A 13,806-nucleotide genomic window follows, 5' to 3' on the forward strand; every position below is an offset into this window, starting at 1 on the left:
GTGTGTGTGTGTGTGTGTGTTTAAATGTATGTCTTGTGGACTCTTGAAGAGGCTTCTAGAATCAGAATTTGGCCTTCCCCTTATTTTATAGACTTTACTGAGGGATTACTGTAGTTATGTTCCTTAGAACTGAGAGGGCCAGAGAGACGCACCCTGCCCCCGTGGGATTCAGTCACGGAGCCAGCGGAAGCCCCGAGAAGCACATCTGGGTTCTGGCTCCGCCTCTGATGAATTGAAGGACTGTTGATTGATCACAGACTCCATGCTTGGGACACAGCAATGAACAAGACAAACTTTTAGTAGTGCGGGGGTTGCAGGCCATTAAAGAAATAACCAAGAAAGATGATTTGTCAGGTGGTGATGAAGAAGAGAATGGTAATGAGATAGGGAGTGACTTGGGGGTTCCTGTAGATGGGGTGCTCAGGGAGAGGCCCCCTGGGGAGGAGACATCTGCCACTAAGTAGCTGTGGAACAGCTAGCCAATCTCCCCTTTGCTTCAGTCTTTTAATTATGAAAGTCAGGGTGTGGATTAGAGAAGTCCTTTGGGCCTGCCCAGCTGTGAGATGTAATGATTTTATCTTCAGCGTGATCCCTTTACCCAGTACTAGAAAAGGAAAAAAAAAAAAAAACCACCAAGCCAATTATACTACATTATCTCTCCATTCCTCCTCCAGGGTCACGAGGTCTTATATTTATAGGACAGAGATGGCAGGAGCAAGGGACAAGCACTTTTATTCAGTTAGCTTCGTTCCCGGGGGCCATCCCTCCTGCCTTCCACTGTCCCTCCAGACTGCAGCTGGGTTCGGCAGATCCCTAAGGGCTTCTTCCTTGAGGGAAGGCCCACCTTCCCCTGGATCTGTGACACTGAGCCAGTGCCTGGAGTGTGAGAGGGCCCACTGAGACAAGGCCCCCCTGTGGGATTTGGCCCAAATCCTGCAAGGCCCCAAGGGGCTGGGTGAAGGTTGGAAGCCTCGAGGGGCCCATGCTGCCCTCTCTCAAACTCTCTGCAGAGCTCCTGGGAGATGTCCACTGTTCTGTGGATGCTGTGTGAAGCTTGTTTCTGCAGAGTGGATGGCTCCCTGGAGACAGGGACATTCACGTAGCACCTATAGGTCATCTAGGCCATGAGGGTGATGGGGGAGGATATGGCCTGGGAGATTGGGTATAGCCTTCAAGATGCCCCTCAGTCCACTGCATTGCCTATAGCTGGAACATCCTGCTTGGCCTTTCCTGGGCTTCTAAACCAGGGGATGGGCCAAAGGAGTGGGCGGTAAATAGCTAAGGATAACCGATGGTTATTTCTCCCACACGTCACCAGCATGAGCTTCCCCTGACACTACACGAAGCTGGTACTATCTCCTAATCTCCAGAGTTTATAATTATCTATGCAAACATCACCACAATAGTGAGCTGAAGCCCTCATCTTTCCCCCAGCCCCTGGCATAAGAAAAATGTCACTGTCAGCCCTGGCCTCAGCCTCTCTGGTGGCCTCCAGGCACCATTCATAAGGGCACACAGCCCCTCCAGAGGAATCAGTCACTAGCTGCTCCCAGCAGCCCAGAGATCACTTGGGCATCCAGAGTGAGCGAGAGGCGGTGCCTTCATCTGTACTTCATTCTTGCTGGCACAAGACATTGCAGGACCCTTACTGGAAATTCAGTTGTTTCCCAAACCTGAAAGGAGACAGATGCTCTTGGTCAGCCTGTGCACGTGGACCCTGACTTTTCCCAGGATTAAAGGAGGTGAGGAGGCTTCTGGCCATCACTGGGTCTTGGGCAGTGCATCCTTCTGTCCTGCCTCCCAGGGCCTGCACCCACTCCCCACGCTCTCAAGGCAGAAGCTTCTTTTGTCTTTCGCAAAAATTTCATCTTCCTGAGCCAGGACCAACATTCATTTTCTAACCCTGAGGTGTTCACTGCCATTCTTACTTAATCCTTGGAGAGAGTCTTTCCTTGCTTTTTGCTCCACATATTAATTATATTTCAGGATGGTTCCTCATGACCACGTGGCCCCCATCCTGTCACCTCCCATGGCTCTGAGTTCTAGCCAGGATAGCCCCAATCCATATTGTAACTGGCTTTTTAGTTCTCTGGGCCTCACATTTCTCATTTACAAATTGCTAGAGCAGGCAGGGTATTTGGAAAAATCAAGGAAGCTAGTATAACTCCTTACTTCCCAAAGTGTGGTTCATGGACCAGCATCATGGGCATTTCCTGGGAGCCTCTTAAGAAATATAGTCTTGGGGGCGGTGCCTGTGGCTCAAGGAGTAGGGCACCAGCCCCATATACTAGAGGTAGTGGGCTCAAACCTGGCCCCAGCCAAAAACTGAAAAAAGAAAATACATGGTTTTGGGCTCTATCCCCGACTTACTGGATCAGAGTCTTTATTTTAACAAAGCCCTGAGATTCACTGGCATTCCATAGTGTGAGAGGAACTGGTACAAGTGATAAGTAGTTACTTTGCTTAAAGTTTGGCCAATATAATAAGAGCAAAAAGGAAATTCTGAGATTCTTGGGTGAAGTAATGAACACAATACTTAAGAAAAATTGCAAGGGGCAGAGAGACTGAGAGGTGAGGCTGGTCAGGGACAGGTGAGCAGGTGAGGCCATGGGTCCTGGCAGTGGATGAAGAGTGTGGGCTTGGTCTGTCTGAAACTGCTGAGGAAGAACCTATAATCCTTGGTGACACGCTGAATGTGACAGGTGGTGGGGAGGAAGAGTTTGAAAATAACTCAAGGCTATGAGCCCTTTGTCCTTCAAGTCTAATTCTGTGTGCAGGACCCCTGGGATGGCCTTACTGTTTAATTAAACAGAGATGGTCCTCATTTTAAGACATTCTGACCTATCCTAATTAAACTGCAAGTCAGGGCAGAGACTCCCTGCTTTCTTCTCTCTAGTGCGAGACCTCTGGGTGCAGGGCCGCTGGTCAGACCTGGAGTCTGATGTTTCCTCTACACTGCTGACAAGCCACTCAGGGCAGGATTAGTCAACAGTGCTGCTGGTAATGAGCATGGAATCTGAGCCAGCCTGCAGTGCTGGCTGGGGTGGGGACGCACACGGTACTCCAAGGCACAGCTGCTCACATGCTCAGCCTCCACACAAAATAAAAGGCACTATTTCCAGTTTACCCACTTTATGAGCCCTGGTTAAGTGATGAAGCTCTGTCTATACTGGGATTTTTTATTACTGTAGGCTCCCAGAATGAAGGATACCGCTATAGATAAACCATCAAACCCCCCAAATATCACACCTCATGGTGTTGGGCCAGTTCTCACAGCAGAGCCCGACCTCCCTGGCACTTGGCAGTTTCTGAGCGACACTTATGGCCATTACCTCAGGAAGGCTCACAGCCTGGGCAGGGGTGGCATCTATACATGGCGGACACTGAGAAGGAGGCTCAAGGAGGTGACCTGCCCACGGTCACACAGGGCAGAGACAGCCCTTGAATTTGGTCTCTTTCCTCCCAGTTCTGTGCTATTTCTCTTTCCCTAGGGGGGTTTCTCCAAGTGGGGCAAGGGCTGGGTTGGGGGCTGGGAGAGGCGGAGCCTCTTCCCACCACCTCCTGGACAAGACAGATTCATGGTTGTGGGGGTCACATCAAGTTTCCTTTCCAGATGGAAATAAGTCCAAATTTAGGGATTAAGGGAGACTAAAAACAATAAGGCCCTCTAGAAAGGGGTTTAGTTCATTTTCTTAGAGGTAAAGACTGTCCTTGGCAGTTGGAAAAGGCAGATTTGACTCTGTGGATGACTAACACCCCTTAGGGGGGATATATACCTGTCCACATGTGCCCCTGGCAGGGATTTAAATGTTCCACAGCTTTTCCACGAATCCTAAATCACATAGATTCATCCCAGCCCTTGGTGAAGTCTAAGAGCCGGTGAGGCTTATGTTAAATCACCCTCTCTGGGCCCCTGCTCCCGAGCTGATAGTCACAAATTCCCCTTAATGAGCACTCCTGCAGAAGCCAAGACAGCTGCCTGCTGAATTAGGAGTGGAGAGCGTGGGGGGCGGGGAGAGGGAACTGTTTGCTTTGGCTGGGCAGGGGCCCGGGCCCCAGCTTGTGTGTTTGCCTGACAGGGTGGCCTGATAAGTGGGCTGCGTATAAAGTGCTGTGTAGTGGGACCGGGGCCATCTGCTGTGTGTCCAGAGAGGTCACATCTGCTGGCCTAAGGGAGCTGGCAGGAGAGGGACCCCTTGTCGACCTATCTTTGGCTTCCTTTGCAGCCCCATGGTCACTAAGAAACCAGGATTGTTTTTCTTCCTTTAGAAATAAAAATGGAACCCTGGAACTTCAGCTTGCGTTGATGAATTACTTCCAGGCTGCTGTTTGTTTGGAGAACAAAGCTCCCTAGCGGCAGGGTGGGCAGAGCTGCGGTCACCACCACCTCCATGCTGCCTCTTTGCTGAGGCCGAGAGGCAAACTCCTGATAGCAAGATAAGCACAGCTGGTGGCTGGAGCTTTTCCAGACAGCGTGGCCCAGTGGAGAGGAGCAGAAAATTTGGGTTATTCTGGCTCTGCTGTTTGTCAGCTGTGTAACCTTGGGCAAGTTATTCAACCTCTGGGTGCCTCAGTTTCCTCACTTGTCAACATGGGGCTTATAATCCTGGCTTTCTATGTCTTACAAGAGTATTGAGAGCATCAAATGAAATAAGTGAAAAACTGTATAAATGTTAAGGTGCCATACATATTTTAATGAACATGCCCCATGCTCAGTTCAGTCCTCCGTACTGTCTGGGACAGTGTTAGTGGGAGGAGGACCCATTTAGACGTAGACTGTGGGTTTGGGCCTCTTCTCTTCTGAGACAGTGGATAATACTACGTCTTACGTTTATAGAAGCTTGAACATAACTTAAAAAATATTGCTTGCTTGCAGGCTTCTTGTGGGGGGATGGTAGTTAGTTTCTATGGGTGTGTTACAGGGAGAGGGTCTCCCAGCGGGAAAGGCCATCCCCCATTTTGCCCTGGACACTCTCCCCTCCCACTTTCTGAAGGAAGCTTCTCCTACAGCTCTGCACCCCTCTTCCACCTCTGTGTCAGTTTCTCTTTCCACAAGTTTCAGGAGCTAAACTCATCTTAATTAGGATTCGTTTACAATAAACACAGGCTACCCACCAACCCCCATCTGCTTCCCTGCAGCTCCAGCCCCAGCTAAATTCTCTGGAGGGGCTGTGTCTGCTCCCAGCCTCAGCTCCTCCCTCCCCTCTCTCCCAGGCCCCTGCTTAAATGGGCTAGTCCTAGTTGGCTGCCACCCTGACCTGCAGAACGGCCAGGGGTCAGCACTCCATCCTTGCTCACCCTCTCAGCAGGCCTAGGCTCCCCTAAGAACTTGTTCTGCAGATCTGCCTGAGGCTTCGCTCAGCATCTCAGCTTCCTCTGGGCTCCAGCTGTTGGAGTGGCCCAGGGGCTGTCTCAGAGGAGACAATACCCAGTCCCAGCTTTAAACAGCAGCTGGCACTGCCACTACGGTCTCTTTCTAGCCCAGAGTTTCTCTCTGAGCTCCAGACTCACGCCCAGCTGTTTATCCCGTGCCTCCTCTTGGACGTCCTCTGGAACTCTGAACAGGTCCCCAGGGCTCTCCATTCCTCTGGCTCCGTCCCTCTGACATCCCCCCCTCCCTGCTTTCTCAGGTCAGTAAGTGACACCACCATCCTCACAGCTTCACTGTTCTCCTCCTTCCCTCTCATCTCACGTCCAACCGGCTGGTGAGTCCAGGCCACTCTCACCTTCACGGTAGCCCGATGACTGGTCTACACTGGGTCCCTCCCATCTACACCACATGTGACCGCCAGATGAGCTTTCCAAAGCAGCAATCAGATCCTATCACTCTCACGGTTAAAATTCTTCTCTGTTTCCGCTATACGGAGGATAAAATCCAACCCCCTTCCCTTGGCTCAAGTTCTCCGGCTCCCTGCCCTCCAGTCACTCTGGCCTCCTTCCCCCTCAGGGCTTTTCACTTTCTGCTCTTTCTTCCTGGACTTCCTGCTCCCAGAACACTGTGTGGCTGCTCCGCTCTCCTTATTCAGCTCCTAGTTTCAAGTTCTCTTCTCCAGAGAGGCCGCCCTGCTACCCAGCTAGAGTGGCCTTCCCAGTGCTGTACAGCACGGCATGTGCTAGCTACTGCACAGCCCCTAGCAGCCCTCAGATGATCTTCTTTACTTGTCAGTGTGGTCACCATCCATCTCCTTCCTACCCCGCTTTCTCCAGGGCTGACTCTGTGGCACCTGCTGGTGTAGCCCAGCACTGGGAGTGGTGCCAGGCACACAGAGGGGCCTATACAGTGCTCATGCACTGCCTGGCTTTTCGTGGCTGTTCAGTGTCTGTACATATCAACAAAGTATTTGGGGGCATAGATGGGGGCCTTGGAGAGAATAAACCCAATTTTCCTTTCTTTTTTAGACCCGGAAACTAAGGATGAGAGAAGGTCAAGATATCACAGCACGCCGGTGACAGAGCTGTGCTGTCTCAGGCTTCAGAGGCGCCCTGCCAGTGGTGCTGATGCTGCTGGTCTCGGTGCAGGAGCGAGAGCAGTAAGCAGCCTGGTGGGCCATCCCTCAGCTGCACCACACATGCACAAAACTCCTACTGTCTGAACTGCAGACACTAGTTGAGAGGAAGAGTGTAGGCCCCTTGGGGCAGGTGTCAGTCATAGAATCCAAGCCTGCTGTGTCACACCATCAAGGAAAAGCACTCTGTAACATGGGAAGGCGAACTTACGGCCTTTGGATTCTTAGGAGGAGGCTAAGACTGAACACAGGCTGGGGTGAGGGGCCCCAGGTCTTGTCCTGGTGGGTGTTGGGAGACGGAAGGCAGAAGAAAAGGCCCATCCACAGTAGATGGGAGATGGGGCAGGCCCAGGAGGAAGGGGGACAGGCCAGTGCTGAAGGCTGGAGGGGCCTTCTTTTCTTCTTGACATGCCAGACTCATTTCCTCTGTGATTGTTACAGCATCCTCAGGCCTGGGTCTCTGACTGGTGTTTATATTCACAGCTCATTAGCGAGAACCACACTCCAATAGGAGGGTGAGATTTCTAGCCAGAGATTCACCAAGTTACCAAACCATCACTCAGCCCCTTCCTGTTTGGAGAAGGCTGGGCAAGGAGAGAGCTGGCTTTGGGGACAGAGAACAAAAGGAGCTGAAGATCGAGGGGAGAGAGATCTGCCAAGAGGGTGGGAGTGTGGGGCTGCACTGGGGCCTGTCTTGGTGCCCCCATACTGTCCCAGGAGCCCTTCCCCAGGAGGAAGCAGGGTCCCGCACATGTGAGTGATGGGAAGACCAGACCTGTGGCTTCAGGCACCTACGGGAAGCTCCCTACTTGCTTCTCCCCTGCTGCTAGCTCCAGCCCCACCCCCGCCCCCCAGTGTAGGTGACTTGGGGCCCTGGAGGAGCCACGAGGGAGGGGCACTCACATTTCTTCTGCAGGACATTCTGCCTGGCCTTGATGAACGCCAGAATGTCGGAGTCCGTCTGGCTGTCACCAGTGAGAGGGATGGAGGACATGGGCCTCTCGGGGATGCTGGCAACAATCACATGCGACGCTTTACTACACCTTGTGATGGGACTCAGCACTCACCTTCCCAAGGTGCTTTTCCATTTTTGGTGGCTTATCTCACCCAAGATGCTGTGTGACACAGCTGGCCTCTTTCTCCCTCCTCCCCACCTCTGTGCATCGGCCACACCAAGCCTTTTATCATGCACACTGGGTCATGTCACCCTCTGCCTTAAATCCTTTGGTGGCTTCTCATAATTCTTGTAACACAATTCCTCCTCTGACCATGACCTAGCAGGTGCTGTGTGATCTGAGCCCCATTCAGTAGGCTCCAGCCACCCTGACTTTCTGTCAGCTGAATGCATCAAGCTCCTTCCAGCCTCAGCGCTGTGCTTCAGCTGTTCCTTCTCCAGGGACTGCTCTCCCTCTCCCCCTAGACCTTCACACAGCTGATGTGCTTGGGGTCACCACTGTCTCAGTGTTTCACGATATCCCTCCTGTCCTCCAGCCCACCTCACCCAAACCAGCCCGTTACTTCTGGTCTGTCTCCTGTCCCAACTGATGTCCTGCCCTTAGGACATCTCCCCAGTGCATCCCCGCCCCCACCGTGGTTTAGCTACTTGCTTTCAAGGCAGGGATTACTATTCTCCTAAAAGCAGAACAATACTTAGCTTTGTTGCCACAACTAAAAAAAGTTACTTGTCTTGACTTTCTCTGCAGCTGTTAGTGTAGTCAGGTGACCAAGTTGTGGCCAATGAGGTTTACAAGCAGGAGTGCTGTGGTCGTGTGTGAGATTTCTAGGAAACCCCATAGAAAGGGAGAAGGTATGTGCCTTTCTCCTTCCTCTTTCTCCAGCCAACTCCTACCTACGGCATTCCCCGTGGGGAACCTCAGAGCAACATACTCACCTGGCTTCGCTAATCTTCACCCCCACACCTACCACTTTGCACAGCAGCAGGCGGTATCCACTTCTTTTTTTTTCTTTTTTTGAGACAAAGTCTCACTCTGTTGTCCAGGTGACTGCCTTGGTGTCATAGCTCACAGCAACCTCAGACTCCTGGGCTCAAATAATCCTCCTGCCTCAGCCTCCCAAGTAGCTATGACTACAGGTGCCTACCACAATGCCTGGCTAATTTTTCTATTTTTAGTAGAGATGGGGTCTCACTCTTGCTCAGGCTTGTCTCAAACTCCTGAGCTCAAGGGATCCTCTCTCCTTGACCAGTGCTGGGATCACAGATATGAGCCACCATACCCAGTCAGTGTCCACTTCTTTAGAGCAATGAGGACTGTATATAACAAAGGGTTGTGCATTGTCACAAGTAACTTTTAGTGTCCACGTTCCAGCTGCAGCTCAGCCAGGGCATGAAGGCAGAGCTGTGGCAGGGAGAGCTGTGGCAGGGAGAGCTGCTGGATCCTGTCAGTCTGCCTGGGGTGTGGGGGATTCAGTCCTGGGAAACTCTGGAAGGAGAGTCTACCAGGGGTCCTCAAACTTTTTAAATAGGAGGCCAGTTCACTGTCCCTCAGACCATTGGAGGGCTGGACTGCGGGCCCCGGGATGAGTTGGCTGCTAAGCAGGACAGGTAGCGGTGTCAAAAACTCCCGGCGGGCCGGATAAATGTCCTAGGCAGGCTGCATGTGGCCTGTGGGCCGTAGTTTGAGGATGCCTGGTCTATAGCCAGGTGAAGGCTGAGCAGGCATTGTGGACAGAGGACACAGACAGCATAGCTGGGGAAAGGCCTCATCCACTTTACTCAGCCCCTATGAAGATGCTCCTAGATCTTGAAGATAGGCTTGTCAGCTCTGTGTGGGGCTAGTGGGCTATAACTGTGCCTAGGCTGGCTCTTTCTTCTCATGGCCCCAGAAACATTTATGAACAAGGAGATGTGTGCTGTACAGGGCCCCGTGACCCTGGGAGAATTTCCTCACCTCTGAGAGTAGGCATGTATGAGAGACTCCAGAGATTCACAGGGGACCAGGGCAATAGCCAGCCTTGGACTCTGTGCAGCTGCTGGACAAGGGGAGCTGATGGGTGGTTCTGGCCCACTATGCCCACTGCAGAGAACGCAGGGGAAGAGAAGACCACAGACCTGTTTTCCAGGGAGGTGCTGGTGCTACTCCATTCCTGGCTGCGTGGGCTGGGGCAAGGTGAGGGCAGGATTTTCCTGGTATACACGTCACTACAGCAAAACACAAACCAGATGAAACAGACAATAAGGGGATGAGTTTGTAGAAGATAAACAGAGACTTTATATCTAGGGGCTGCTATGGACTGAATGTGTCTGCCCAAAATTCATAGGTTGAATCCCTAATCCCCAATGTGATGGTATTTGGAGGTGGTTAGGTTGAGATGAGGTCCTGAGAGTGGGGCCCCCACATTAGGCTTAGTGTCCTTGTAGGAAAAGAAAAACCAGAGCTTGCTCGTGCACCCTCTCTCTGCCATGTGAGGTCACAGGAGAAGGAGGCATCTGAGAGGGAGGAAGGAAGCCCTCACGGGCCCTGGATCTGCTGGGTTACAGACTGAGTGTGTCCCCCGACATTCACAGGCTGTGAGGGTGTTGCAGGGTATGGGGTAGAACTCTCATGGATGGGATTATTCTTCCACCATGCGAACAACAGCAGAAAGACAGCACTCACCAGACACTGGGTGTGCCAGCACCTTGATCTTGGACGTCCCAGCCTCCAGAGCTGTGAAAAGTAAATGTGTGTTGTTCAAGTCACCCAGTCTATGCTATGTTGTTATAGCAGGGCACGCAGAGGAAGAGCCACGACTCCTCTGCTCGGGTGGTTCCTGTGTTCATTCTCCTGATGGAGCACGGCATGTGTCAGCTCAGGAAGGTGAGCAGACAGCAACCACCACGTTGTCACTCATGGGGATCGTCACAGGCCAGGCCATGTGACAGTGCACTGCAAACCTCCCGCCATTTGGTCCTCTTTGTGGCCTAAGAGGGAGATGTCATTGCCCCCATTTTATAGATGAGAAAACCAGGCTTAGAGAGGTTAAGGAAATGCCAAAAGTACCCGGATGGTCAGTGGCAGAATCTGGATCTTGTCAGGACTCTGTGAGGTTTCGGGACCTGTGCTGTCAGCGACATGCTTTATCATCTCTGTCGTGTGCCAGGAGGCACACACTGGCTTACCCCTGACCACACCAACTGCCCCTGCTGGCCCAGCTGAGCAGCTCATGCTCTCTGAGTTGGGGGTGGGGCAGATCCTACAGCTCACCAGATGCAGCTGTGCCCATTTACCTAGGCTGCCGGATGCAAGCCCCTTGCCTGGGATTCCTGGTGCATGCAGTGAGCCTAGAAGCTCCTCTTGAGAGGTGAAGAGGTACATGGACACAGCTGGCGGGTTGCTGGTTTATTTACAATGATAAGGTCTCTACTCTGCATTATGTTGTAAGGACTCAGTGGCAGGATCCTCTTCCTTGCTTTGATGGTCCTCCCTGGGGACAATGTCAGAGCCGGAAGAGGACCAAGACGTCACCTGGCAGGAACCCTCCTCTCGCAGTTGGGAACACTCAGCTGCGAGGCAAGCTAGGGTTAGAGACAGGTGAGCTGGCTTTGCCCAGTTTGCATCCTCAGTCCAACACACTCCACAGACCTGACAAATTGCTTGTCCCACCCTCGGGGACGGCCCCTTCCCCAGCTGCAGCCTTCTGTCCTCTCCCATCTCAGCCAGTGGTAGGGCCTTTTACTTGGGGCCTCCACTTGGGATCATGACTGTGGGTCAAACAACAGGAAAGGAAATTAAAGCCCAGGACTCCCCACCCCAGCCAGTGGCAGTGCTCACTTCCTAGCAGCCCAGAGTCTCCACCGTGCCCTTGGGAAGCTGGAGGCTCTTTGTGCTGTGGGGCCAGCGGCTGCCACAAGGTGGCAGGCTGTGCATGATTTTCTTTACAGAACAGTGGCCAACTCTCAGGGCTCCTGCTGAGGTTCCTGGTGCAGGAGGGAGAAGGGAAGGAGAAAGGGCTTTCCCTTCTGCAGGTGCTTCCACTGCAGTGGATGGAGGTTAGTTTGGAAGCTGTGGCTAGTTTGCAAGACCAAGTCCTTTGCACACAAATCACTCATTAACTTTCCAGTGAAGCTTTGCTCAGATCCTACAAAGAGTTCAGAAGTGCCAAACCGTTGAGGGTTGGAAGAGGGTGGAAGAAGAGGAGAGATGGACTGGGGCGGGGCAGAAGGGTGATCATATGGTGGCAGACGGGGCATCCAGCACCGTCTGTGGCAGCCCGGCTGCCCAGACTGTGTAAGACACCAGTTCATGTGGTGGGACAGCACAATGCAAAGGCTTGACGTTCCTGAGAGAACTGACTCCCCCAACCCCGAAGCTGCTCAAGGGTCCCTGGATGCCACAGCTTTGTTTCTGTAACCACTGAAATTGTGCCACAGATGACCTTTGCCCTCTCTCTTTGATCAACCAGCTTTGACACTAAATTCCTTTCTCACGTTGAAATCCCTTCTGGAGAGAGAGCACACCAGCTATCAGAATGAATTACCTCTTTCTTAATAAGAATGAATAAGCAATATTAATACAAATTAGGCCTCCTGGGTTGCCAACCAGAGTGCTTAGTGCGATCAGCCTTCAGGACCTGAGCACCCCTAGGGAAGCAATGAATCAGATTTCTTCCAGAACCTGGTGAGCTGAGGACCAGCCTGGCCTGCAGTGATTCAATCAAGCACAGCTCCCTGGAGCTCAGGCAGAAACAGCCAGCTGGGTCTTGCTCTGTCACTTCAGCAGCTCTGAAATGGCACTGGAACATTTATCTGGTCATACAATGACCCTGTCAGAGGGACCCGGCTGCACCTTACTAATGAGGGGAGGAACCCCAGGGGGAGAGCTGGCTGGCCCAAGAGCACACTGCTTTAGAGAGCTACAACCGGGACTCAGGGGAGACCCTCTGGGAAGGTCTACACTGAGGGACTCCATGGAGCTGGCCAGTGATGATCTGATGTATGCCTTTGAAATCCAAAGTCCTGCACTGCAGGGTTAAGGATCTCTTGGCAAGCACATCCAGGGATCATCCTCAGTTGGAAAACCCAGGGAATGTCCAAGGCCAGAATAACATAATGTATATGTGTCCCCAGGGGCAGTCCTTGATGCTAAATAAAATTCCTGTGAGGACAGAGAGTAGTGGCAAGTCTGTGATGGGCTTGGGTTCAGATCTCACCATTGATTAGCTGGGTGACACTGAGCAAGCTCCTTAATCTATGTGAGCCTGAGGTTTTCGTCTGTAGAGCAGGGGACAATGATAGCATGCACACTGCACATTTGTTCAGTGCCTGGTCCACAGGGCCCTGGATAAATGACAGGGGCTATTATAGCTGTAAGAGACAAAGCCAATGCTGTCTCCTTGGAGAATTTAAGAACACCAATAGCTAATGCTCCACTGTGGGCTGTTCGCAGCGAATGTTTGAGAGGCCGTGATGACCTGTGACAGCCCTCCCATCCCGTTTCATCCCAGCAGAGCTTTGTGAGCTCTTTACCACCAGGTTTCTAAAACAAATGGTGGTGATTTCTTTGTCAGAGGCAGCAGCTCTCTTTCCAATTTCTAGCAGGGAAACTTCTTCCCAGCAACCTAGAGTGACCTTCTTACCCACAAATCTTGGCACTCAGACTACTGTGGGCGAGGCAACTCGGGGGACCTCGCTACTCACAATTGACATGTCTTAACAAGCACTGTGCAAGACACTCAGAGGTTGCAAATTCAAACTCACATGCCTCCAGACCAGAGGCTGGCAGTAACCCAGTGTGCAGCGTGGGCCAGTGCAGAACATGCTGCCTGTCTGTACTGCCACACAGCTATGCAGCTATGTTGCCTTGCTAAGCTGCCTTTATTGCCACACACAGCAATGAGGCTGCCTTGCTACACTGCTTTGTTATTATTATTTTTAGTGAATAGATTGTGTTGGGGGAAAATTTTCAGAGTTACAGGAAATTGAGAACATAGTACAGTTCCCATATATTCTTTCCCCCCCACCCTTGCAGTGTTTCCTATTATTAACACCTTGCGCTAGTGTGGTTACTTTGTTACAAGATACACTATTACGAACTGAAGTCCATATCTAACTTTTTGTGCTGTTATTCTGAGGATTTTGACAAATGCATAATATCCTATATCCACCATTATAATAGCACAGAGAAGCTTCATTGCCCGTGTCCCACCTATTCATCTATCCCGCCCCACAAGTCCATGGCAACCACTGATCTTTATACTGTGTTCATAGTTTTTCCTTTTCCGGAATGTCATATAGTTGCATAGCCTTTTCCTATTGGCTTCTTTCACTAAACAATATGCATGTAAGGTTCCTTGGTGCCTT

General features: G+C 51.7%; 1 protein-coding gene across 1 annotated transcript in view; it reads right to left on the reverse strand.

Annotated features, from left to right (window-relative positions):
• Positions 1–1,587: 1,587 nt before the first annotated feature.
• KIF6 (kinesin family member 6) overlaps positions 1,588–13,806 on the reverse strand; it is a 334,925-nt gene continuing 322,706 nt past the window's right edge. Inside the window, exons 19-22 of the mRNA XM_003789167.3 lie at positions 10,124–10,174; positions 9,577–9,666; positions 7,410–7,516; positions 1,588–1,673 (exon numbers count right to left, since the gene is read on the reverse strand). Of these exons, the coding sequence (XP_003789215.1) occupies positions 1,657–1,673; positions 7,410–7,516; positions 9,577–9,666; positions 10,124–10,174 (265 nt within the window). The 3' untranslated portion in view covers positions 1,588–1,656. The remainder of the gene's footprint in view (positions 1,674–7,409; positions 7,517–9,576; positions 9,667–10,123; positions 10,175–13,806) is intronic.

The sequence above is a fragment of the Otolemur garnettii genome, unplaced genomic scaffold (assembly GCF_000181295.1).
Source record: "Otolemur garnettii isolate 467f Iridium unplaced genomic scaffold, OtoGar3 scaffold00031, whole genome shotgun sequence".
Taxonomy (NCBI): domain Eukaryota; kingdom Metazoa; phylum Chordata; class Mammalia; order Primates; family Galagidae; genus Otolemur; species Otolemur garnettii.